At 44.3% G+C, this 23,402-nt stretch overlaps 1 protein-coding gene across 2 annotated transcripts in view; it reads left to right on the top strand.

Moving 5' to 3' along the window:
* Positions 1 to 23,402, top strand: part of LOC141107673 (cytochrome P450 2G1-like) — a 190,392-nt gene that overhangs the window by 23,606 nt on the left and 143,384 nt on the right. The window contains exons 2-4 of one of the 2 annotated variants that reach the window (XM_073598575.1): positions 6,564 to 6,726; positions 11,770 to 11,919; positions 14,724 to 14,884. The exons of the other annotated variant lie outside the window; for it this stretch is intronic. Coding sequence (XP_073454676.1) covers positions 6,564 to 6,726; positions 11,770 to 11,919; positions 14,724 to 14,884 — 474 coding nt within the window. The remainder of the gene's footprint in view (positions 1 to 6,563; positions 6,727 to 11,769; positions 11,920 to 14,723; positions 14,885 to 23,402) is intronic. 2 annotated transcript variants of the gene reach the window in all.

Raw genomic sequence — 23,402 nt, 5'->3', positions numbered from 1 at the left:
CTGCTGCAATTTGTGAAGACGCAGGTCCCCAACGCAGACATCGAGTTTGTGGAGAGGAAAATTGGTAGCTAAAGAAGCACGTATAGGAAGGAGCTTAATAAGATTCAGGCTTCCATGAGGTCAGGAGCAGCAGCAAAGGATGTGTATGTACCCAGTCTGTGGTACTACACCTCTGTGGTACTACACCAGGATACGGTTTCTAGAAGACCAGATGGAAGTCAGGGAATCACTTTTCGCACTTCCATCCAGCCTTCCCTCCACCCTTCCCTCAACCCCAGCTGAGGCTTCCGAGGACCAACCTGGGCCTTCCATCCTGGAAAAAGTGGAGGAGCCCAGCTGGAGCCAGGTATAGTATTTTTTTACTTATTTATTGTCCGAAAATTATTGTTGTTAACTAGATGTTATTATTAAAAACAAATGAATAATTGAACAAAAAGTGTTTTACATATCAATACACAGCAGGGGCCAAAAAATGATTGGGACAAGAATGAAAAATGCTGTGCTCAGAATGATAGTCTTTTCAATTTATTAACATTCAATTTGCAACAGTCATGAGCTGAAAATTGTGTGTGATTGATGAGCCAAAAACTAAAACTATGTTCCTTTTTCATACACAGGAAGGACTCAGCCAGGACGAGGCTCTGGAATGTGGCACACAGGAGGAGGGGGGGTATGTGTCAGCCAGGAGGAGGCGGGGGTAAGTGTCAGCCAGGAGGTGGCCGGGCCCAGTAGGAGCCTCACCCAATCACAAGTGCCTCCCCTCCGCCTTCCAACAAAAAGGGCCAGGAAGGGGAGTAATGTGGAGGAGGCAGCATTAAGGAGGCTAATGCGGCCTTGAAACCCCTCCCCCCTGATGCTGAAGAGGCTAATGGCTACTATATAGCTTCCAAATTGCTGCAAATGGAAGAGGGCCAACACCACAACTGTGAAAAACTTTTTGCTGAGGCCATTCACAGGGGGTTGAGGGGCCAAATGACCAAAGACGTACACTTATGTGCGCTCACCCATCCTCCTCCTCCTCCTCCTGCCACAAGTCCACCTCCAGAGCCACAGCCTCCAAGGAAGGCTGCAGGGAAGGCTGCAGGGAAGGCTGCAAGGAAGACAAAAACATTATGGCCCTGGGTTCAGTCTGTCCTGACAGAAGATGCAGGCTGTTGTAGTACCACAGCCTGGGGACATATATGTCATTTGCTGCTGTTCGTGATCTCTGGGAGTCCTGGACCAGATTGTGATCCCTATTATATGGACTTCTCAGGCTACCAATTTTTAGTTACAAAGAGTTAATGTGTGCCCTAGGGGCCAAGGGCTTCGCAAATTCCAGCAGTTTCTCCAGCGTTGCCTTCCTCTTTATTTTGTTATTATGAGCCAGAATAAATGGAGATTTTTTTATATGTAAATACTTGTGTTTTTCTTCAAATAGGACAGTTTGTTTGTGAGTAGTCAGGTACATTTCAAAAATACAATGTCAAATTAACAAGGGACACCAACCTCCTTGAGCTTTAAAAATACAAGATAATAATGTTGTTGTGGAAACTTGACACACCAAAAAAAAAAAATATGGAGATCACTAGAAAATAATTTAAAAATATTCCAAAGAAAAGAGTTCTTGATTAAAAAAATAAATAAAAAAATGATGACTATAAAAAATAATTCTAAACATTATTATGGAGATCTGGCTTTAAAAACAAAAAATATTATTCAGGAGATCACGAGAAATAATAAAGAAATAAGTTTGTCAGAACTCTGTGTGAATATCAGCAGCAAAACAACTTCATTCTTCGAGCATTATAAAGAACAAAAGCATGCGCTGCATTAAAAGATCCAAAAATTTACAGCGTGACGAATGTTGTAGCTCCATTACGAACGCTAGTTTTACCAGACCGAGCGCTTCCGTCTCCTACTTGATTCTGAGCATGCGTCATTTTTGGCGCATCGGAATTGCATACAGATGATCGCATTTTCGGCTAGGAACTTGTTATGACCGAAAAATTGAGAACCTTCTCTCAATCCTCTGCTGGCTGGAATTCGGACAGTAAAAGTCCGATGGAGCATACACACGGTCACCACTTTAGAATATTTACTTCACTTGTGTTACCAATAGGGAATATCTGGAATACTCCCATGTGTATATACATATGTCTGTCCATTTTACTCCCCAAAGCATTGCACCGTTTCTGACGTTTTGCTAGATTATTATCAAACGGATTCCTCTGCCTTTAACTACCACTCATCCTCAAATGTTCAGTTAGAACATACTCCCAGGACTGTATTTAACCTCGCATGAGACCTTGGGCAGAACTAGCCAGCCGTCACCTCCAAGGCAAACCAGGCCTGCCAAACCTTATCAAACTTCTTTCCGCAACCTCTAGATTTGTAACTTGCCTTATAGTAAGGCATTATGGAGTTTACCAAACCGTTCCAGAAGGGAATACCAGGGGGAGCTGAATTCTTCCATTTAAATAAAATAGCTTTCCTTCCATCGAAGAATAAGATGTTTAGTAAAGTTCTAAGAGCTCTGGACGGAACTACCTCCTCCACCAGGCCCAACAAACATACTCTAATTGACAGTGGGATAGGAATCTTTAAAATGTCTTCTATGCATGTTATCACCCCTTCCCAAAAGGTCTTGATGTGCGGGCAATCCCAGAAAATATGTTTGGCATCTGCCGGTGAAAAACCGCATCTCCAACATGCCGAAGAGACCGATGGGTAAATTACAGCCAGTCTGGCCGGTGTAAAATAAATTCTGAGTAAAAATTTAAAATGTATAAGTCTATCTCTCGTGGAGACTAAGTGTTGAAAGGGGTGCACCCATACGTCATCCCATTCCTCCCCGTCCAAATCAGGGACTTCATTCTCCCACCGTTCCCTACATCTAGCCATTGCCGCCAGACTTTTCTTAAACAGTTCTTTATATGTGACCGATAGCGTCTTATGGAGGTCTTCTACCATAAGCATGTCTCCCAGAGCCGATGGGATGGACTCCACTGTCCTATCTCTGAATTGAGCCTGAAATGCGTGTCGAAGCTGTATGAACCTGAAGAAATATGTATTAGGGAGATCATGCTTAGTCTTTAGTTGGTCAAAAGTCAGGAGTGTTCCATCTTTGGTGATGTCTTTAAGTAATTTTATTCCCTTGACCGCCCACACCATAGGATCCTGAAATGAGTAGAAATGAGATAACTTGGGGTTCCCCCACAAGGGAGTCAGTGGTGAAAAACCCAAGTAACTCGGGCATGCTAACTTAACTGCCTCCTCCCATGCCTTAATAGTAGCCTTCATTGCCATTGTTAGTGGAAGCTCTGACCTAATCCCTCTGTGAATGGCCAAACGGAGGGTCTCATTGGACCCCAAGTGAGCCGCCTCTACCACCGTTGCAGAGTCACCGTCATCAGACATCAACCATTTGTGAGCAAATACCAACTGACCAGCTAGGTAATATTTTCTCCAGTCAGGCAGGGCCAATCTCCCCTGCCCCCATGGTTCTTGAAGCACATTGATTCCTATGCGTGGCTGTTTGGGGGTCCAGAGGAACGTACTAGTAATGCCCTCCAGTTGTTTAAAAAAGGTTTTGGGGATCCATACCGGAGCTGTCTCAAAAGATAGAGTATGACTGGAAGAATTTTCATTTTCAGTAAACTTATCCTCCCTATTAGTTACAGAGGGAGCCTTTGCCAGGCATGCGCCTTCTGCTTAAAAAAGGCCAGTAGGGGCAATAAATTAAGAGTCATATAGTCAGCACTGTCTGCTGCAATTTTAACTCCTAGGTATGTGATGGAAGAAACCCACTTCAGCGGCAGACTATGGTCAGCCTTTTTCTTGGCCCCAGCATCTAATGGCAGAATGGAGGATTTGCTCCAGTTTACCTTTAGACCTGAAAAAACTGTGAAACTGCTGGGCGCTCGCAGGTCACTCAGCTGTGTTAGAAAAGCGAATGAATATTCACTTTCCTAACACTGAACCATGTGGCGGCAATTGATTGGCACAGTGGCTGCATTTTATGGGGCACAGTGGCTGCGTTTGATGGCACAGTGGCTGCGTTTGATCACACAGTGGCTGCGTTTGATTGCACAGTGGAGGCAAATGATGGGCACAGTGGCTGTATTTGATGGTACAGTGGCAGCAATTGATGGGCACAGTGGCTGCGTTTGATGATACAGTGGCTGTGATTGATGGTATAGTGAGGCTGCAAATGATGGGGTTTTTTTCCAGAATTTTTCAGTTTGCTTGCACCCCCCAAAAATTTTGAGCACCAGCCGCCACTGTCCAGACTATTTGCAGGCCATGCCATTGACATGTATTTCTTGAAGGAAAGTTTTCACGGCTTTTGTCCTATGGCAAGATGTATTATCATCCTGAAAAATGAGGTCATCCTTTCAATTGATGGAATAAGGAAAGTGTCCAAAATCTCTATATAAACGTGTGCATTTATTGAAGATTTAATGACCGTCATCTCCCCCGTTCCCCTACCTGACATGCATCCCCATATCATCAATGATTGTAGAAATTTACATGTTTTCTTCAGGCAGTCGTCTTCATACATTTCATTGAAATGGCACCAAACAAAAGTTCCAGCATCATCACTCTGATCAATGAAGATTCGTAATTCATCACTGAAAATCACTTCCATCCAGTCATCCATAGTTCATGATTGCTTTTCTTTAGCCCACTGTAACCTTGTTTTTTTCTGTTTAGGTGTTAATGATGGTTTTCATTTGGCTTTTCTGTATGTAAATCCCATTTCCTTTAGGCGGTGTCTTACAGTTCGGTCACAGACTTTGACGCCAGTTTCTGACTATTTGTTCCTCATTTGTTTTGTTGTGCATATTGCTTTAAGTTTTCTATCTTGATGCTTTGATGTCCTACTTGGTCTACCAGGACGCTTCCCTTTAACAACCTTCCCAATTGATTTGTACTTGGTCCAGATTTTAGACACAGCTGACTGGGAACAACCAACATCTTTTGCAACATTCTGTGATGATTTACCTTCTTGAAGAAGTTTTAGTGTTAGTTTTTGCAAATAGCGCTTTGTAGCGTTTATTAGCATTTTTTATTTTTTAAATGGATCAAAAATGGTAAAAAACACAGGTGAGCCGCGTTTTTACACGATTATCAATGTTTATCAGCGTTTTCTGATGTTAGAGCATTTTTACAGCTGAAAACAGCTGAAAAACTCCTCTCAGAACCCACTAGTTTCGTTTTTTTTTACAGTCAAAAAACGCCCCAGCCAAAAACAGTTGATAACAGCCTATGTGCACATGGACACAAAGGATAACATGATGGGGACGGGGAGTTTAGAAGGTCTGAAGCCAAAAACAGCAGCTGTAAAAACATCCAAAAAATGTCCAGTGTCCATGAGGCCTTATAATCCACTTTTTTAACTGACATTTCTCGTGTTGGAGCCATGATCCATGTCAATCAGGTTGGTGCAACAGCTCAGCAAGGTGTACAAGCAATCTTTTTTTAACTGCAGACTAATTAGCATATTTTTGTTTTAGAAACTGCACAGTACATGGTGATTCCATAATATTTTCCTCAGAATTGAGTGATTCTAAATATTTGTTTTCCTCTGCTTGATCTGCAAAAACAGTTGCAATTGACCCCCCCCCCCCCATTCTCCCCTTTTCTTGAACCTTGAAGCCAAAGGTTATTGGTCGGTCCTCTTAAAGAGTTGGGCCAGGAGATTGGCTACCTACCTGGATGCAAAGAGGTTCCCACCCCCGGCCCTATTTCCTCTGACGCAGCTTTATTAGCTAGGCTTACCTTGCCAGCATTCAAAAGGTCTAAGATTCTTACCCTCAAACTGTATCTAAACCTTAACAACAAACTTCTCTTATTTGGTGTTTTTTGTACTGCTGAATACCATGGAAAATATTTTATTTCTTCTGTTTGACAAGTTCAAAAAATATCCGATCTTGCCAGAAATTTTAAGGAGCTGTGATCTCTGTCTGTGCTGACTGTTGTTTGATAGATAGAACCACAACCGTCTATATTATGTTATGCTATTATTATAGGAGAAGGGTGGGGTTATGTAGTCCAATTTTATTTCTGTTGTCCTGACACAGAAGGATGTTTGAGAGTTGTCATTCTAGGATTGTAAGTGTGTTACTGACAGAAACACCTAATGGATATAAAACAAATGCAGCCACCTTGCCTAAAGACCAGTAAGCTGCAATTTATTACATTTTTGTTTTTAGGCTTAGATATGCTTCAATTCAATCTCTGTCCTGAACTGTTAGACGGGCCTTTCACTTATGTTACTTTGGGTGTCCACAGTTCATGTTTGGCTAGCACTGGTTTGTTATTGCCAACTATAATTTGTACTTTTGTTTGCCATCATTGTTGGACAAATACTGTTTGATATCAATAAAACTATGGCCTTACCCTTCCAACCACAATTGTTCAGTTTTTTATTGGGTTGTGATGAGCAAGGTATATTGGTTGGTACCTTCAAGTTTTTATGCTGATGATCCTTCCAGTCTCCATGTTTTTAAATTGTAGTCAGTAAAAACTTTGTTTTTTTCTCGAGTAATGTATGCCAAATTCCTCCTATTCTATTTCAGTTTGCAGGGAAATATGGATCGGTATATACTGTTTATTTTGGCCATAATCCTATTGTTGTCCTAAGCGGTTATGAAACTGTAAAAGAGGCATTACTGGACTGGGGAGAGGAATTTGGTGGGCGTGGAAGGTCTCCAGCTTTTGATGATTTTTTCAAAGGGCATGGTAAGTTTATTTCAACATATGGATGTAGGCATGACTTTGAATATAATTAAAGTGGAACTGGTTGTAGCTTTTTAGATTTTTTTTAACACATTTCTGACTGGGGATAAACAATATTGATTGAGTTTCTGTAGAGTTTTACCTATATCACAAATTCATTGGAGCCAATGGGGAAAGTAACATAAAGTTGGTTTACAGTGTTACTCAACATTTTTTTAGAGCAAGGGATATGTCACCAGCACACCAGGAAACTCTATAATAGGTTCCAAAGCTTTATTGAATGATTACATCATAGCAAAGGGCATTTCGGAAGCCATGGAGGACCGCTGTTTAAGGCATGTGGGGAGGTCCTGCATCGCTCTGAAACATTGCTTTCCTTTGCTGTGATTGTTCATTAAAGAGTTGGAACCTTTAATGGAATTTCCTGGGGTGCTGGTGACATATCCTTTGTTCTGAGTTATTCCAGTCTCCAGCCGGTGGTTGCTGTAGCATCCACCAATTTGTCAGCCACTTTCAGGATTGTGTGCATTGTTGCTGTCAACATTTTTTCAGTCACAGCACTGGAAAGCAATGTTTCAGAGCGATGCAGGACCTCCCCACATGCCTTAAACAGCGGTCCTCCATGGCTTCCGAAATGCCCTTTGCTATGATGTAATCATTCAATAAAGCTTTGGAACCTATTATAGAGTTTCCTGGTGTGCCTGGGACAATGCATTATTACTAGAAGTAATAGAAAAAAATGTTTTTAAAATTAAACCTTCTTTTTGCTAATTGGCTACCTATTTCCCCTTAATGTCTAAATAACAAAAAAATGCCTTAATTGGTTTGTGTGTACTCATTTAAAAGCTATGTTTTACCACTGATAAGGATTACATTGAATTGGACAAAACACACACAAAAAAAGAAAAAAACAAACCCTTAATTAACATTTGTGTTCTTTCCCAATGTTTGGGTGTATTTTGTTATCTGAGGTTTCTTAGATAATAGGAAAAAAATGTAGGGAAAATATCACAGTTTGCACCATCTGCATGCTTGCGTTACTTAAAAATTTTCAGGTTGCTATTTTTACTGTTTATTGCCCATTGACTTTTAATCCATGGATAAAGAGAGGTTTTCTTTATTAGATTATGAAAAAGAACACATTTTAAGGACACTGATGACTAATGCTGAGAACTCTAGACAAATACATATACAGCAGGTAAAATAAGTATTGAACACGTTTGGGGTGTCTTGAAGCCATCAATACCAACAAAGGTCCCCCGCCCCCCTCTCTACTCATTGGCTCACTGACTTTGATTGACAGCAGTGGGAGCCAATGGCACTCCGCTGCTGTCTCAGCCAATGAGGAAGGAGAGTCCCGAGCAGCCGACCTCTCCTGCAGCATTGCTGGATAGAGGTGGGCTCAGGCAAGTATTGGGGGAGCTGCTGTACACAAAAGGTTTTTTTATCTTAATGCATAGAATGCATCAAGATAAACCTTTTGCCTTTAGAAGCACTTTAAATAAATTTTAATTACTGCGTTCAATACTTTTTTCCCTTTGTCATTCCATTTTTTACACATAACTTAATTTCTGAACATATTTGTTTTGGTTTCTTTGTATGCATAAATTGCATGGGTTGTTACTGACATGTGGTGAAAATGTTATAATAATAGCACCTTTAGAAATACAGGTGCATCTTATACAGTCAGGTCCATAAATATTGGGACATTAACACAATTCTAATTTTTTTGGCTCTATACACCATCACAATGGATTTGAAATGAAACGAACAAGATCTGCTTTAACTGCAGACTTTTAGCTTTAATTTGAGGGTATTTACATCCAAATCAGATGAACGGTGTAGGAATTACAACAGTTTGTATATGTGCCTCCCACTTTAAGGGACCAAAAGTAATGGGATAATTGGCTGCTCAGCTGTTCCATGGCCAGGTGTGTGATATTCCCTCATTATCACATTTACAAGGAGCAGATAAAAGGTCCAGTGTTCATTTCAAGTGTGCTATTTGCATTTGGAATCTGTTGCTGTCAACTCTCAATATGAGATCCAAAGAGCTGTCACTATCAGTGAAGCAAGCCATCATTAGGCTGAAAAAACAAAACAAACCCATCAGAGATATAGCAAAAACATTAGGTGTGGCCAAATCAACTGTTTGGAACATCCTTAAAAAGAAAGAATGCACCGCAGCAACACCAAAAAGACCTGGAAGACCACGGAAAACAACTGTGGTGGATGACCAAAGAATTCTTTCCCTGGTGAAGAAAACACCCTTCACAACAGTTGGCCAGATCAAGAACACTCACCAGGAGGTAAGTGTATGTGTGTCAAAGTAAACAATCAAGAGAAGACTTCACCAGAGTGAATACAGAGGGTTTACCACAAGATGTAAACCATTGTTGAGCCTCAAAATCAGGAAGGCCAGATTAGAGTTTGCCAAACAACATCTAAAAAAGCCTTCACAGTTCTGGAACAACATCCTATGGACAGATGACACCAAGATCAACTTGTACCAGAGTGATGGGAAGAGAAGAGCATGGAGAAGGAAATAAACTGCTTATGATCCAAAGCATACCACCTCATCAGTGAAGCATGGTGGTGGTAGTGTCATGGCGTGGGCATGTATGGCTGCCAATGGAACTGGTTCTCTTGTATTTATTGATGATGTGACTGCTGACAAAAGCAGCAGGATGAATTCTGAAGTGTTTCGGGCAATATTATCTGCTCATATTCAGCAAAATGCTTCAGAACTCATTGGATGGTGCTTCACAGTGCAGATGGACAATGACCTGAAGCATACTGTGAAAGCAACCACAGACTTTTTTAAGGGAAAGAAGTGGAATGTTATGCAATGGCCAAGTCAATTACCTGACCTGAATCCGATTGAGCATGCATTTCACTTGCTGAAGACAAAACTGAAGGGAAAATGCCCCAAGAACAAGCAGGAACTGAAGACAGTTGCATTAGAGGCCTGGCGGGGCATTACCAGGGATGAAACCCAGCGTCTGGTGATGTCTATGCATTCCAGACTTCAGGCTGTAATTGACTGCAAAGGATTTGCAACCAAGGATTAAAAAGTGAAAGTTTGATGGATGATTGTTAATCTGTCCCATTACTTTTGGTCCCTTAAAAAGTGGGAGGCATATATACAAACTGTTGTAATTCCTACACCAGATTTTGATGTAAATACCCTCAAATTAAAGCTGAAAGTCTGCAGTTAAAGCACATCTTGTTTGTTTCATTTCAAATCCATTGTGGTGGTGTATAGAGCCAAAAAGATTAGAATTGTGTCGATGTCCCAATATTTATGGACCTGACTGTATAATTAGAATATCATCAAAAAGTTCATTATTTCAGTAAGTTAATTCAAAAGGTGAAACCCATATATTTTATGTACTGTAGATGTGTTACTCAGAGTGATATATTTCAAGCATTTCTTTCTTTTTAATTTGATGATTTTGGCTTAGAGCAGTGGTTCTCAACTCCAGTCTTCAGGACCCACCAACAGGCCAGGTTTGCAAGATAGCTGAAATACATCACAGGTGATATAATTTGCTGCTCAGTGATTGCAGTATTCTAGTCTGCAACTCCCCAAGGTAATACTTAAAATCTGACCTGTTGGTGGGTCCCGAGGACTGGAGTTGAGAACCACTGGCTTAGAGCTAGTGAAAACCCAAAATTCGGTATCTCAGAAATTTTGAATATTACATAAGACCAATAAAAAGAAAAAGATTTTTAATACAGAAATGTTGGCTTACTGAAAAACATGCCCATGTATAGTATCCACTCAATATTTGGTCAGGGCTCCTTTTGCATGAATTAATGCATCAATGCGGCATGGCATGGAGATGATCAGCCTGTGGCACTGCTGAGGTGTTATGGAAGCCAAGGTTGCTTTGATAGCGGCCTTCAGCTCGTCTGCATTGTTTGATCTGGTGTCTCTCATCTTCCTCTTCACAATACTCCACAGCTTCTCTATGGGGTTTAGGTCAGACGAGTTTGCTGGCCAATCAAACGCCATGATCATTAAACCAGGTATTGGTACTTGTGGCAGTGTAGGCAGGTGCCAAGTCCTGCTGGAAAATAAATTCAGTCCAAAGACTGTGCAGCCCTCTACCAGGAAATTGTAGATCACTTCATGCTTCCCTCTGCTGACCAGCTTGTAGGAGATGCTGATTTCATTTTCCAGTAGGAACCTGCTCACACTGCCAAAAGTACAAATACCCGGTTTAATGATCACGGTACAGTATCACTGTGCTTGATTGGCCAACAAACTCGCCTGATCTAAACCCCATAGAGATTATGTGGGGTATTGTCAAAAGGAAGATGAATGACATTGAACCCAACAAGGCAGAAGAGTTGAAGGCTGATATCAAAGCAACCTGGGCTTCCATAACACCTCAACAGTGCCACAGGTTGATCGCCTCAATGCCACTACGCATTGATTCAGTATTTCATGCAAAAGCAGCCCCGACTAAGTATTGAGTGCATACTATACTGTACATGGACATACCCTTTCAGTAAGCCAACATTTCTGTATTAAAAATTATTTTTTTATTGGTCTTATGTAATATTCAAATTTTTTGAGATACTGAATTTTGAAAATACTTAATTTGCTGTCTGTCCCTGCTGGAGAGATTTTCATCAATTCCTGTCCTAGTGACCCAGCTCGAAGGGGAAAAAAAGTTTTGACCCAGGCCCTACTTTAAAGTGTATTTATCTAGAATTCTCATAAGACCTAAATGTCAGCTCTCTGTAATTTCCTGCACAGAAGACTGTGAGATGGAAGGGCAGCACCAGAGGACAATCAGGGATCTATTGCTTTTCAAACTGTTTGTCCTTCATTTTCCAATTACACCTGGCTTTGTTTTCTGGCATTGATGCCTCATTCACAAGATGAACTGAACAGAATTATAATCTCTTTAGAGGATAAAACCATTAATATCTACAGTGGATGCAATTATGGATGGTAAAGGTCATTTCAATTTTCTTATGATAACTGCAGTTTTGACTCCTTTGCTGTACATGTCTGATTTTATTGTTTTGTAGGACTTGTCTTCAGCAATGGGGAACGATGGAAAGATTTGCGCAGGTTTTCTCTCACCACGCTCAGAAATTTTGGGATGGGGAAGAAATCTATTGAGGAGAGAATACAGGAAGAAGCTGGGTTCCTGGTGGCAGAGATCAAATCTCTGAAAGGTATTTTGTCTGCCGGTAATCCTGGATGGACTAATTGTGTAGAGCACCCCGTGAGGAGCTGCTGGTGAATTTGGTCCTATTTCCCCCTTAGAGCACACACAGCCTTTCGTTCCTCTTTTTCTGTAATCTTCCACTGACTCCAAAGAACAGTCTAGGGGTTTGAGGGTTTTTTTTCTGGTACAATGTTTTTATTGATATGCGAAAGAAATCCAGAAGTCAAATTCCCACGCGGGGATATAAATAGGAACATAATACAGATTTTCACGCAAGAGCATGAGTAAAAATGTGTTATAGGATTTAAACTATAAACCAACAGTGCCCCTCAGGCCTGGGCCAGGGTCTGAGCCTGCAGACTGAGGGGCTAAGGTGGATAGGGGAGCTGATCTGTCCGCAATAACAGAGTAAACAAAACCAAACTAAGCACAGGACATAGAAATGAACAAAAGAAAAACAAAAAATGAAAGGAGGGACAAAGCGACAGGCTAGAGGCCCAGAAATAGAAGAAAGGGGTAGGAAGAAAGAGAGGTGTAGCAAGAGGGGCAAAGAAGAGGTAGAGAAAAGAAGTTCCCCCAGGCTGGGGCCAATGTCATATTAGTTTGGAAGGCTTAGGATGATTGAGTGTAAAGTTGGAAATGCATAGGACAACAACAGGCCCCATACAGTGAGAAATCTGGCATGAGAGTCGTGGAAGATACTGGACATTTTTTCGTGGATCATAAGAGTCGTCAAGGTGTTCTTCACCTCTGAAAATGATACAGCCAGCTTTTTCTAGGCCCTTGTTATTGTGCGCTTAGCTGCGATAAACAGATAGGTAGCTAGTTTCTATTGGTAAGAGAAGAGGCCTGGGATTGAGCAATGGAGCAATGCAAGTTTAGGGTCCTTATGGAAGGGTACAAGGAAGAGGGTAGACAGGAACCCGAAGACCCTTGACCAAAATCCCTCGAGGCGGGGGCAGGACCATCAAATGTGCATTTCATCTCCTCGGGAAGCATCTATCATTATGGGATGGGTTTGACTTGGCAATGCATGCTGGAACACAGTACCAGCGAAGGAGGATAGGCAGCCTCCAACGTGGCTGTGTTAAAGGAGCATTTTGCTATGCTGGACCAGGCTTTACTCCAGTCTGCGAGGTCAATGTGGGAGGTTGAGGTGCTGCTGGCGTGGAGGGAGGAGTAAATCACAGAAATGGTGCTCGGGGCAGCTGGACAGTGCAGACAGATACGTTCGAAGACAATCTTTTGGAAAGGTGTTGTGGCACCTGAGGGAAGTTATCCAGTGCTGCAGCTGGCAAGTGACATTCCGCATCAGGGCTCCCACTGAGTCTGCATTATATTGAGTTGAACTATTTAATTTAATACTACAATGTAATAATAGAAATAATACGCTTCAATCACCCTAACACCATATCAAGCATGGTGCAGTGATTATTGAAGCACTAACACCAGTCATTGCCCTGACAAATTGCCTGCGAAAATCGCTTACCCCCCACATGACCAAACCCCCCTTGTGATGTACTCAAAGAAAATGATTTTACAGTCGACTAAAATCTGTCTCATTTTTATATAGTCCAGGACACAGAGCTTCCCCAAATTCATAATGATAGGGTTAGCAATGAAATGAAGGAAGGGCACACTGGAACCAAATACCAACCCTCAATCCCAAAAAGGTAGGACTCTCACACTGCAAAGCAAAGCAAGCAGATCTAAAGAAACATCCTTAACACCACTTGATAACACTTAGTAAAAGTATGAACCAAAGCCCAGATAGCAGCTTTACAAAGATCCCTTTCTACTTGCGGCTCTGTAGGGGGTGCACTACAGGATTAATCCAGGTCACTCACCATTCCCACTCCAATACTCTCCCCAAGGGGACCCAATCTTCACCCATTCCTGGTGGCTTTGCCACAAGGGCCTTCAGGGACTTCACTCCACTGCAGGGGACCACTGACCTGGACCTGTATAGCACCCTATTAGTTCACAAGGCAATATATTATTGCACAAGATCCTGTTATTGTCAGAAATCAGCAGCAGGGATGGCCAGATCTGCATGGCTAATTAGGAGGATCACAGCTGATTAGCAGGAACACTAGATCAGAGTATTAATGCCTGAAAGCACTGCGGTCTGCTTGTTTACATCGGCAATCGCAAGTGGTTGGCAGACATCACATCCGCCGGGCCCACTGATTGGCTCCCCAAGTGGCCAATCAGCGTGCAGTCACAGCTCCAGCGACACACGCCTGCCCCCCCAGTGACTATTGACATGTACAGGTACGTAATTTTGTGCAATAGAGCCGCCTTGCCGCAGTATATGTACTAAAGTAGGTCGGAAAGTGGTTAAACTAATATCACTCCATATTTTTATTGTTTCCTAGCATATCAGGTGTGAGCCATCTGCTTTATTTTAGGAACTATACATAAGCAACATATGCACTCTAAAGAGTTACTCTTGGAGATTTGACTTTTTCTTAAATGCATGGCAAATGCTTAATAAATCCATAGTGAATGCCTCTCATATGCCCATGTACAATAGCCCATAATCAGGATTAGTGTTGGTGGTTCAGCGATGGCTGATATGTTGCCTTAGTTAGGGAATGAATGTATCTACAGTACATATTCCTCGAAACCAGAGCAGGATTGTTATTAGGTACCTAGACCTAGGTCTTAGTTCCTGAGACATCTCTAGGATTGGATGTCATGTGACCCCATCCATATCACCAATATGCAGTAATGGTGTCATAACGATAGTGTGAAGTATGGAGGGTTGCAAACCTGTACATTGACTATATTTTTAAAATTTGCTTGCAGAAAAATCCATTGACCCATCAAACCTCCTATACCAGGCTGTTTCTAATGTCATCTGCTCTGTAGTTTTTGGAAACCGTTTTGAATACGACAATCAGAATTTTCTGCAACTCTTGAGCTTGTTTGGTGCAACATTCAAAGACTTGAGCTGCCCTTGGGGACAGGTAGGTTGTGCTGGTGCTACATGGCTTACTAAAAGAACCTTAAAGAAGAACCTCACTTCCTTCCTTTACAATTTTTTTCACTCTTACCTTGAATGCTGGGTTGTCCAAAAAAAAACAAAACATACTCACCAATAGGGATGAGCTTTATGTTCGGGTCGAACATGAGTTCGACTCGAACATTGGCCGTTCGCCCATTCACCGAATACCGAACAATTTCGGGTGTTTCGCGGAACAGCCTTTAAAATTCTATGGGAGAAATCAAAAGTGCTAATTTTAAGGATTAATATGCAAGTTATTGTCATTAAAAGTGTGTGGGGACCTGGGTCCTGCCCCAGGGGACATGTATCAATTGAAAAAAAAGTTTTAAAAATGGCAGTTTTTTCGGGAGCAGTGATTTTAATAATGCTTAAAGTGAAACAATAAAAGTGAAATATTCCTTTAAATTTCGTACCTGGTGGGTGTCTATAGTATGCCTGTAAAGTGGCACATGTTGGGAAACATGGGAATGTTTAGAACAGTCCAAGAGCAAAATGACATTTCTAAAGGAAAAAAAAGTCATTTAAAAGTACTCGCGGGTATTAATGAATTGTCGGTCCCGGCAATACACATAAAGTTATTGAAAAAAATGGCATGGGATTCCCCCACAGTCCATTACCAGGCCCTTTGGGTCTGGTATGAATATTAAGGGGAACCCTGTGCCAAAATTTAAAAAAAAAATGGCGGGTCGGTCCCGCTCAAAATCCATATCTTAAGGGGAACCCCGCGCCAAAATTTTTAAAAAAATGGCGTGGGGGTCCCCTCAAAAATCCATACCAGACCCTTTTCCAAGCATGCAACCTGGCAGGCCGCAGGAAAAGAGGGGAAAGAGAGAGCGCCCCCCCTCCTGAACCGTACCAGGCCACATGCCCTCAACATGGGGAGGATGTACCCATGTTGATGGGGACAAGGGCCTCATCCCCACAACCCTTGCTCGGTGGTTGTGGGGGTATGCGGGCAGGGGGCTTATCAGAATCTGGAAGCCCCCTTTAACAAGGGCACCCCCAGATCCCGGCCCCCTCTGTGTGAATTGGTAATGGGGTACAAGTACCCCTACCATTTCACAAAAAAGTGTCAAAAATGTTAAAGACAATAGCCGGTTTTTAACAGTTCCTTTATTAATGTCTTCTTTTTTCCCCGCTTCTTCTTCCATCCTCTTCTGGTCTTCCTTCGGTTTTCTTCTTTTTCCTCCATCTTGTTCTTCCCCCGCTTCTTCCTCTATCTTCCTCCGGTCCTCTGCTTCTTCCTCCGGTCTTCTCCTCCGGCTTCCCCGCCTGTCCTCCGGACGATCCGCCTCAATGGGAGTCTCTTGCTGTGTGACGCTTCTGTTCTTCTGACAGCTCTTACATAACTGAGGGCGGGGCCACCCGTTGACCCTGCCCCCTCTGACACATGGCTTACCCCTGTTGCACCTCGGGGAAAGCCATAGGGAAGTCCCCATGCGTCAGAGGGATTGAGGAAGAAGCGGGGAAAGAACAAGATGGAGGAAGTAGAAGAAAACCGAAGGAAGATCAGAAGAAGATGGAAGAAGAAGTGGGGAAAGAAGTAGACATTAATAAAGGAATTGTGAAAAACCGGCTATTGTCTTTTTTAACATTTTTGACACTTTTTTTGTGAAATGGCAGGGGTACTTGTACCCCATTACCAATTCACACAGGGGGGGCAGGATCTGGGGGTCCCCTTGTTAAAGGGGGCTTACAGATTCTGATAAGCCCCCCACCCGCATACCCCTACAACCACCTGGCAAGGGTTGTGGGGATGAGGCCCTTGTCTCCATCAACATGGGGACATCCTCCCCATGTTAAAGGGCATGTGGCCTTGTACAGTTCAGGAGGGGGGGCGCTCTCTCATCCCCCCCTCTTTTCCTTCTGTCTGTCAGGTTGTGTGCTCGGATAAGGGTCTGGTATGGATTTTGAGGGGGACCCCCACGCTATTTTTTTTAAATTTTGGCACGGGGTTCCCCTTAAAATCAGGTCTGGTATGGATATTGAGGGGCACCCCCACGCCATTTTTTTTCAATGTTGGCACGGGGTTCCCCTTAATATTAATACCAGACCTGAAGGGCCTGGTAATGGACTGTGGGGGAATCCCATGCCGTTTTTTTCAATGACTTTTATGTGTATTGCCAGGACCGACAATTCATTAATAGCCACGAGTACTTTTAAATGACTTTTTTTCCTTTAGAAATGTCATTTTGCTCTTGGACTGTTCTAAACACGGGAAACATGTGCCACTTTACAGGTATACTATAGACAGCCCCCAGGTACAAAATTTAAAGGTATATTTCACGTTTATTGTTTCACTTTAAGCATTATTAAAATCACTGCTCCTGAAAAAACGTCCGTTTTTAAAACTTTTTTTTGCATTGATACATGTCCCCTGGGGAAGGACCCGGGTCCCCAAACACTTTTTATGACAATAACTTGCATACAAGCCTTTAAAATTAGCACTTTTGATTATTCATGTTCGTGTCCCATAGACTTTAACGGTGTTCGCGTGTTCGAACAAATTTTTGCCTGTTTGCATATTCTGCTGCAAACCGAACCGGGGGGTGTTCGGCTCATCCCTACTCACCAATTGAATCCATCTTTGATCATCACTCTGGGTCCATCCCCACCATGTTCTCATTATATGTCACCCAGCTGCCAGCTTTTTCTACTGGATTATTTGAACTATTTATCGTGAGAGTTGCTGGCATGTGAACAATGCAGAGTAGATTGCCCCAAAGCCTCTTGGGATGTGTGATTTCAGTATCCCACAGTGACCTCATTCTTACCTAGGTGAGAAAGTAGGAAGAGCAGGACCCAGTCTCACAGAAAAGTCACTTAAAGCCCCAAAAATGTTACCATTCAATTAAGTAATTGGGGAAGAAGAGGGATCGGGAATGGCAAATGATAAGATAATGTTAAGGTCTGCTTTAAATCATCCATAAAATTGATGCTAAGATAATCAATTAGAAATTAAAAAACATGTATACAACAAAGCAATCAATTGTTGAAATTAGGTTAAAAAGAGTCTGATTTCCTGATTTTCTGGGCAGGAATAGGCTGATCAATATTCTCACTATGAACTTTTCACAACATTTTTGTGTTTGTGGCAGTAATTAGCTAAGGTAATAAATAGCTAAGTCTTTCACTGCATATGAAAAAGTATCCAAATTACATTTTATAAATGTTATTGTTCATTATCATTCATGTATAAACAAAAAATGGACATGTTGCAGTGTATTGATGTTGGCTGCATTAATTTTATTTTTTGTTTTCATTTGGTGATCTGGTCAGTAACACACGTTCTGTCTTAGAGTGACTCTGGATAGAGGTGTAGTGTTCTCCCTATGAGGGCCGCTAAAAGATACTTGACCCCAATGGTTGCCCTGACTTTGCAAGTCTCCCAACAACTCTGACAACCTGGGTTCAGACATTTCATCAATAGTAAATATAAAACACACCAAATGTTTAATATACACTAATTAATATACATTAATACTAATTAATATACTATAATACACTTTTTTGCTTAAAAGAGAAGTATGGGTTTAGGGGTTATTGTAGAACAGAGCAATCGAACATAGCTGATGGCTTGGTTCTCTCAGCTCGCCGAGCAGAGAGCTGCTGCCTGTCAATCAGCAGTTCTCCGCTCTGCTCCTCCACGCTCACTGGAGCGCTGAGCTGTGGAGGGGCGGGAGCGGTCGTCTCAGCGGCTCGCTGAGAGGCTGAGATAGCCATCAGTCCAGGCACCTGGCGGATCCAGACTCCCAGAGTCGGAATGACATGGTGCCTGGACTGATCTCTGTGACGTCAGCAGAGAACGGACTTCAGACCACACTCTGCTGAAACCAGGTCACAGGAGTGCAAAACAAATTGCACTCCTGTCACCCACAGGAGAAGCCCAGCCAAACGAGCTCAGGCTGGACTTCTCCTTTTATGGTTTGATAGTAACAGTATCAACAGAAAGTGGTTAGGCAAATATGAGCCTATCCTTAAATTCTTAACACAGATGTATAAGAAAATCTGTGCATATAGTCTTTAGCAGAAAAAAGAGCATCAAGCAGTAACCTGATCAATGTCTATGGCTGCAGATCAGAAAGGGGAAGGAGAATGACCAGTTTTATGTTTAGACTACTCCCTTTTGCCTCCTGATGCCACAACCCAGTAAACACAGACATTCAACATCGTCTGATAAGCTGTGCACAAAATATATGACCTTGTCTCTAATGCCACGTACACACGACCGGACTTTCCGGCAGAAAAGGTCAGACGGAACCATTCCGTCGGACATTACAATCGTGTGTGGGCTTCATCGGACCTTCTACTTTTGAAAATTCTGACGGACCTAGAAATAGAACATGTTTCAAATCTTTCCGACGGACTCAGTTCCTATCGGGAAAACCTCTCGTCTATGCTAGTCCGACGGACCAAGAACGACGCAAGGGCAGCTATTGGCTGCTGGCTATTGAACTAACTTTTTCTAGTCCCGTGGTACGTCATCACGTTCTAAACAAAGGGACTTTGGTGTGATCGTGTGTAGGCAAGTGTGTTTCAGTGGAACTCCGTCGGAAAGACCGTCGGAGTTCAGTCCGACGAGAAGTCCACTCATGTGTATGCGGCATTAGAGTTTATTGGTGATAGGGGCTTTGTGGGGGGGGGGCAAAATGAGTCCTCTAGATACAGGTGTCTTGTATCTTCGGCTAGCTCAAATAAAGGGGCCCAATGTAACCTTTGGAGAATGACATCCAAACAGTGCAATTGTGGTTGTTGATGTCTCCTTATAGGGCTTTAATGAGAGGGGCAAAGTAAAGGTGTCTGCGTGCACTGTCTTTAGCTGCAGAGAGGGTGGGCTTTCGTCTGCTCACCAGTCTGGGGCGATACCAGGCTCAAAGGATGACGTGAAGATCCTGCAGATACTGTGCTCGGCCGCATACTGCTCGGCGCCATAGCTCAGCTGGATCTGTGATGCAAGTGATGAAAGCAACCTCCCGACTGTCACCAGCCTGACCGGACACTGCCGCTGATGGATGCGTCCACATTCACCCACCGAAGGCTCTCTCTTGCTGCCTAGGCTGCAGCACCGGATTGCTCTCCCTAACTGCCCAGGTCACTGCTTCCAGATAAAGGCTGTGGTCCCAAGAGAGCTACTCCTCCCCAACACAGGCTATATTTCACTTCTCCCAGCATTTTGTCTTCTCCCTCCAGCCGGCTGAAACTTGTAGGCCATAATGATCAGTCTCCAATGGGAGTCTCGGTTTCCCAGACTACCTATCCCTCGATCATCCTCCCTTCGGTGAGTCCTCACTCACTCTGCATTCAGGATGTGACAAAACAGAGTACTAGGGGAAACAGTCTCCCTGTGGCAAATGTCGCAAAGTGTCCCCTGACACCACAGGCAATTTAGCCAGCTCATGGCTATATCAGAGCAATGGAGACACCTTTGAATGGAAGCATTGTCAAGACTGTCAATAAGGTAGTGTAATGCCGCGTACACACGGTCGGACTTTCCGGCATACTTGGTCCGGCGGACCAGAGTGTGCCGGACAATCCGCCCGTGTGTAGGCGCCGGCGGACTTTTCCGGCGGACTTTTTCCCCAAAGTCCGCTGGACCAAGATTTGAAACCTGTTTTAAATTTATCCGCCGGACTCAGTTTCGGGCGGAAAGTCCGCTCGTCTGTGTGCTGGTCCGACGGAAAGCCCGCTCGTGTGTATGCTGGTCCGACGGACCAGATACGACACGAGGGCAGGGTATTGCATCTCGCGCTCGCTGCAATAGGAAAAACACATTTTCCTATTGCGGCGAGCGCAGGGCATACCAGGCCCTTAGGTCTGGTATGGATTATAAAGGGAACCCCCTACGCCGAAAAAACGGCGTGGGGTCCCCCCTAAAATCCATACCAGACCCCGATCCGAGCACGCAGCCTGGCCGGTCAGGAAAGGGGGTGGGGACGAGCGAGCGCCCCCCCCCCTCCTGAACCGTACCAGGCCGCATGCCCTCAACATGGGGGGTGGGTGCTTTGGGGGAGGGGGGCGCCCTGCGGGGCCCCCCACCCCAAAGCACCTTGTCCCCATGTTGATGAGGACAAGGGCCTCTTCCCGACAACCCTGGCCGTTGGTTGTCGGGGTCTGCGGGCGGGGGCTTATCGGAATCTGGGAGCCCCTTTAATAAGGGGGCCCCCAGATCCCGGCCCCCCACCCTATGTGAATGAGTATGGGGTACATGGTACCCCTACCCATTCACCTAGGGAAAAAGTGTAAGTAATAAAACACACTACACAGGTTTTTAAAATATTTTATTAAACAGCTCCGGGGGGGGATCTTCCTCCGGCTTCGGGGGTCCCTCCGCTTCATCTTCTCCCGGCGTCCGGTTGGTTCTTCTCCCGGTGTTCCAGTTCTTCGGCCGGCTCCTCTGCTGTCTTCAGGTAGCTCTCTTGCCAGCAGAGGTCCGGACTCCTGGGCTTCTGGGCTTCTGTGCTTCTTCTCTTCTCTTCTCCAGATGTTGACACGACGCTCTCTCCGGCTGGACTGCTCTCCGAGGGCTGCGTTGTGACTTATATAGGCGGAGACCCCGCCCCCTTTTGATGACACAGTCCCTGGGCATGCTGGGACTGTGACGTTTTAGGGGGCGTGGTCACTGGGTGATGTTGACCACGCCCCCTAAAACGTCACAGTCCCAGCATGCCCAGGGACTGTGACATCAAAAGGGGGCGGGGTCTCCGCCTATATAAGTCACAACGCAGCCCTCGGAGAGCAGTCCAGCCGGAGAGAGCGTCGTGTCAACATCTGGAGAAGAGAAGAGAAGAAGCCCAGAAGCCCAGGAGTCCGGACCTCTGCTGGCAAGAGAGCTACCTGAAGACAGCAGAGGAGCCGGCCGAAGAACTGGAACACCGGGAGAAGAACCAACCGGACGCCGGGAGAAGATGAAGCGGAGGGACCCCCGAAGCCGGAGGAAGATCCCCCCCCGGAGCTGTTTAATAAAATATTTTAAAAACCTGTGTAGTGTGTTTTATTACTTACACTTTTTCCCTAGGTGAATGGGTAGGGGTACCATGTACCCCATACTCATTCACATAGGGTGGGGGGCCGGGATCTGGGGGCCCCCTTATTAAAGGGGCTCCCAGATTCCGATAAGCCCCCGCCCGCAGACCCCGACAACCAACGGCCAGGGTTGTCGGGAAGAGGCCCTTGTCCTCATCAACATGGGGACAAGGTGCTTTGGGGTGGGGGGCCCCGCAGGGCGCCCCCCTCCCCCAAAGCACCCACCCCCCATGTTGAGGGCATGCGGCCTGGTACGGTTCAGGAGGGGGGGGGCGCTCGCTCATCCCCACCCCCTTTCCTGACCGGCCAGGCTGCGTGCTCGGATCGGGGTCTGGTATGGATTTTAGGGGGGACCCCACGCCGTTTTTTCGGCGTAGGGGGTTCCCTTTATAATCCATACCAGACCTAAGGGCCTGGTATGCCCCGCGACGGGGCTCGCAAGGTGTCAATCTCGCCGATAAAAGCGGCAAGATTGACATCCTTTTCTAGTCCCGTCGCACCTGAGTCACGTTCAAAATGAACGGACTTGTCCGTGTGTGGGCAAGTCCGTTCATTCTGAAAGTCCGCCGTAACTCCGGCGAAAGTCCGTCGGAAAGACGGGCGGACTTAGCCCGCCGGAAAGTCCGGTCGTGTGTGGGCAAGTCCGTCCGTTTTAAAGTCCGGCGCACCTGGCGGACAAAGTCCGTCGGAAAGTGTGCCGGACCAAGTAGGATAGAAAGTCCGACCGTGTGTACGCGGCATTAGATTCATGAGTGGATTTCAATAGATTAAAATAAAAAAATTAAATCCAGACTCCAGCCTACACTTTGTAAGCAGTTACACTAATGCCCCGTACACACAATAGGATTTTCCGACGGAGCTTGGTGTTGTAAATTCCGACCGTGTGTAGGCTCCATTAGACATTTTCCATCGGAATTTCCATCACACAAAGAGCTGGTTCTCAAATTTTCCGACAACAAAATCCATTGTCGTAAATTCTGATCGTGTGTACACAATTCCGACGCACAAAGTTCCACGCATGCTCGGAATCAAGCAGAATAGCCACACTGGCTATTGAACTTCATTTTTCTCGGCTCCTCATACGTGTTGTACATCACCACGTTCTTGGCGTTTGGAATTTCCGACAACATTTGTGCGACCGTGTGTATACAAGACAAGATTGAGCCAAGATCCGTCGGAAAAAAAAACATGGATTTTGCTGACGGAAAATTCTATCGTGTATACGGGGCATATTAGTTTTTTTTTTTCTTTTAGAATAAAGGTTTTACATAAATAAATACATGCTTATTATTGTTAGTACCCTTGTCAGTGTTAAATGTGACAAGGGTACTAACCCTTGTCTCAACCCTCTAACTGACACCTTTGCTTGGCAGTTTGGTCTGTTAACCGCTTGCGGACTGCCCCGGGTACATTTACTGCAGCTGGGCGGCCGCTCTGTGCCAGATCACATACCTAGT

The sequence above is a fragment of the Aquarana catesbeiana genome, linkage group LG09 (genome assembly GCF_042186555.1).
Source record: "Aquarana catesbeiana isolate 2022-GZ linkage group LG09, ASM4218655v1, whole genome shotgun sequence".
Taxonomy (NCBI): domain Eukaryota; kingdom Metazoa; phylum Chordata; class Amphibia; order Anura; family Ranidae; genus Aquarana; species Aquarana catesbeiana.
Note: the sequence above shows the minus strand (reverse complement) of the source record. Positions and strands in the feature narration are given on the sequence as shown.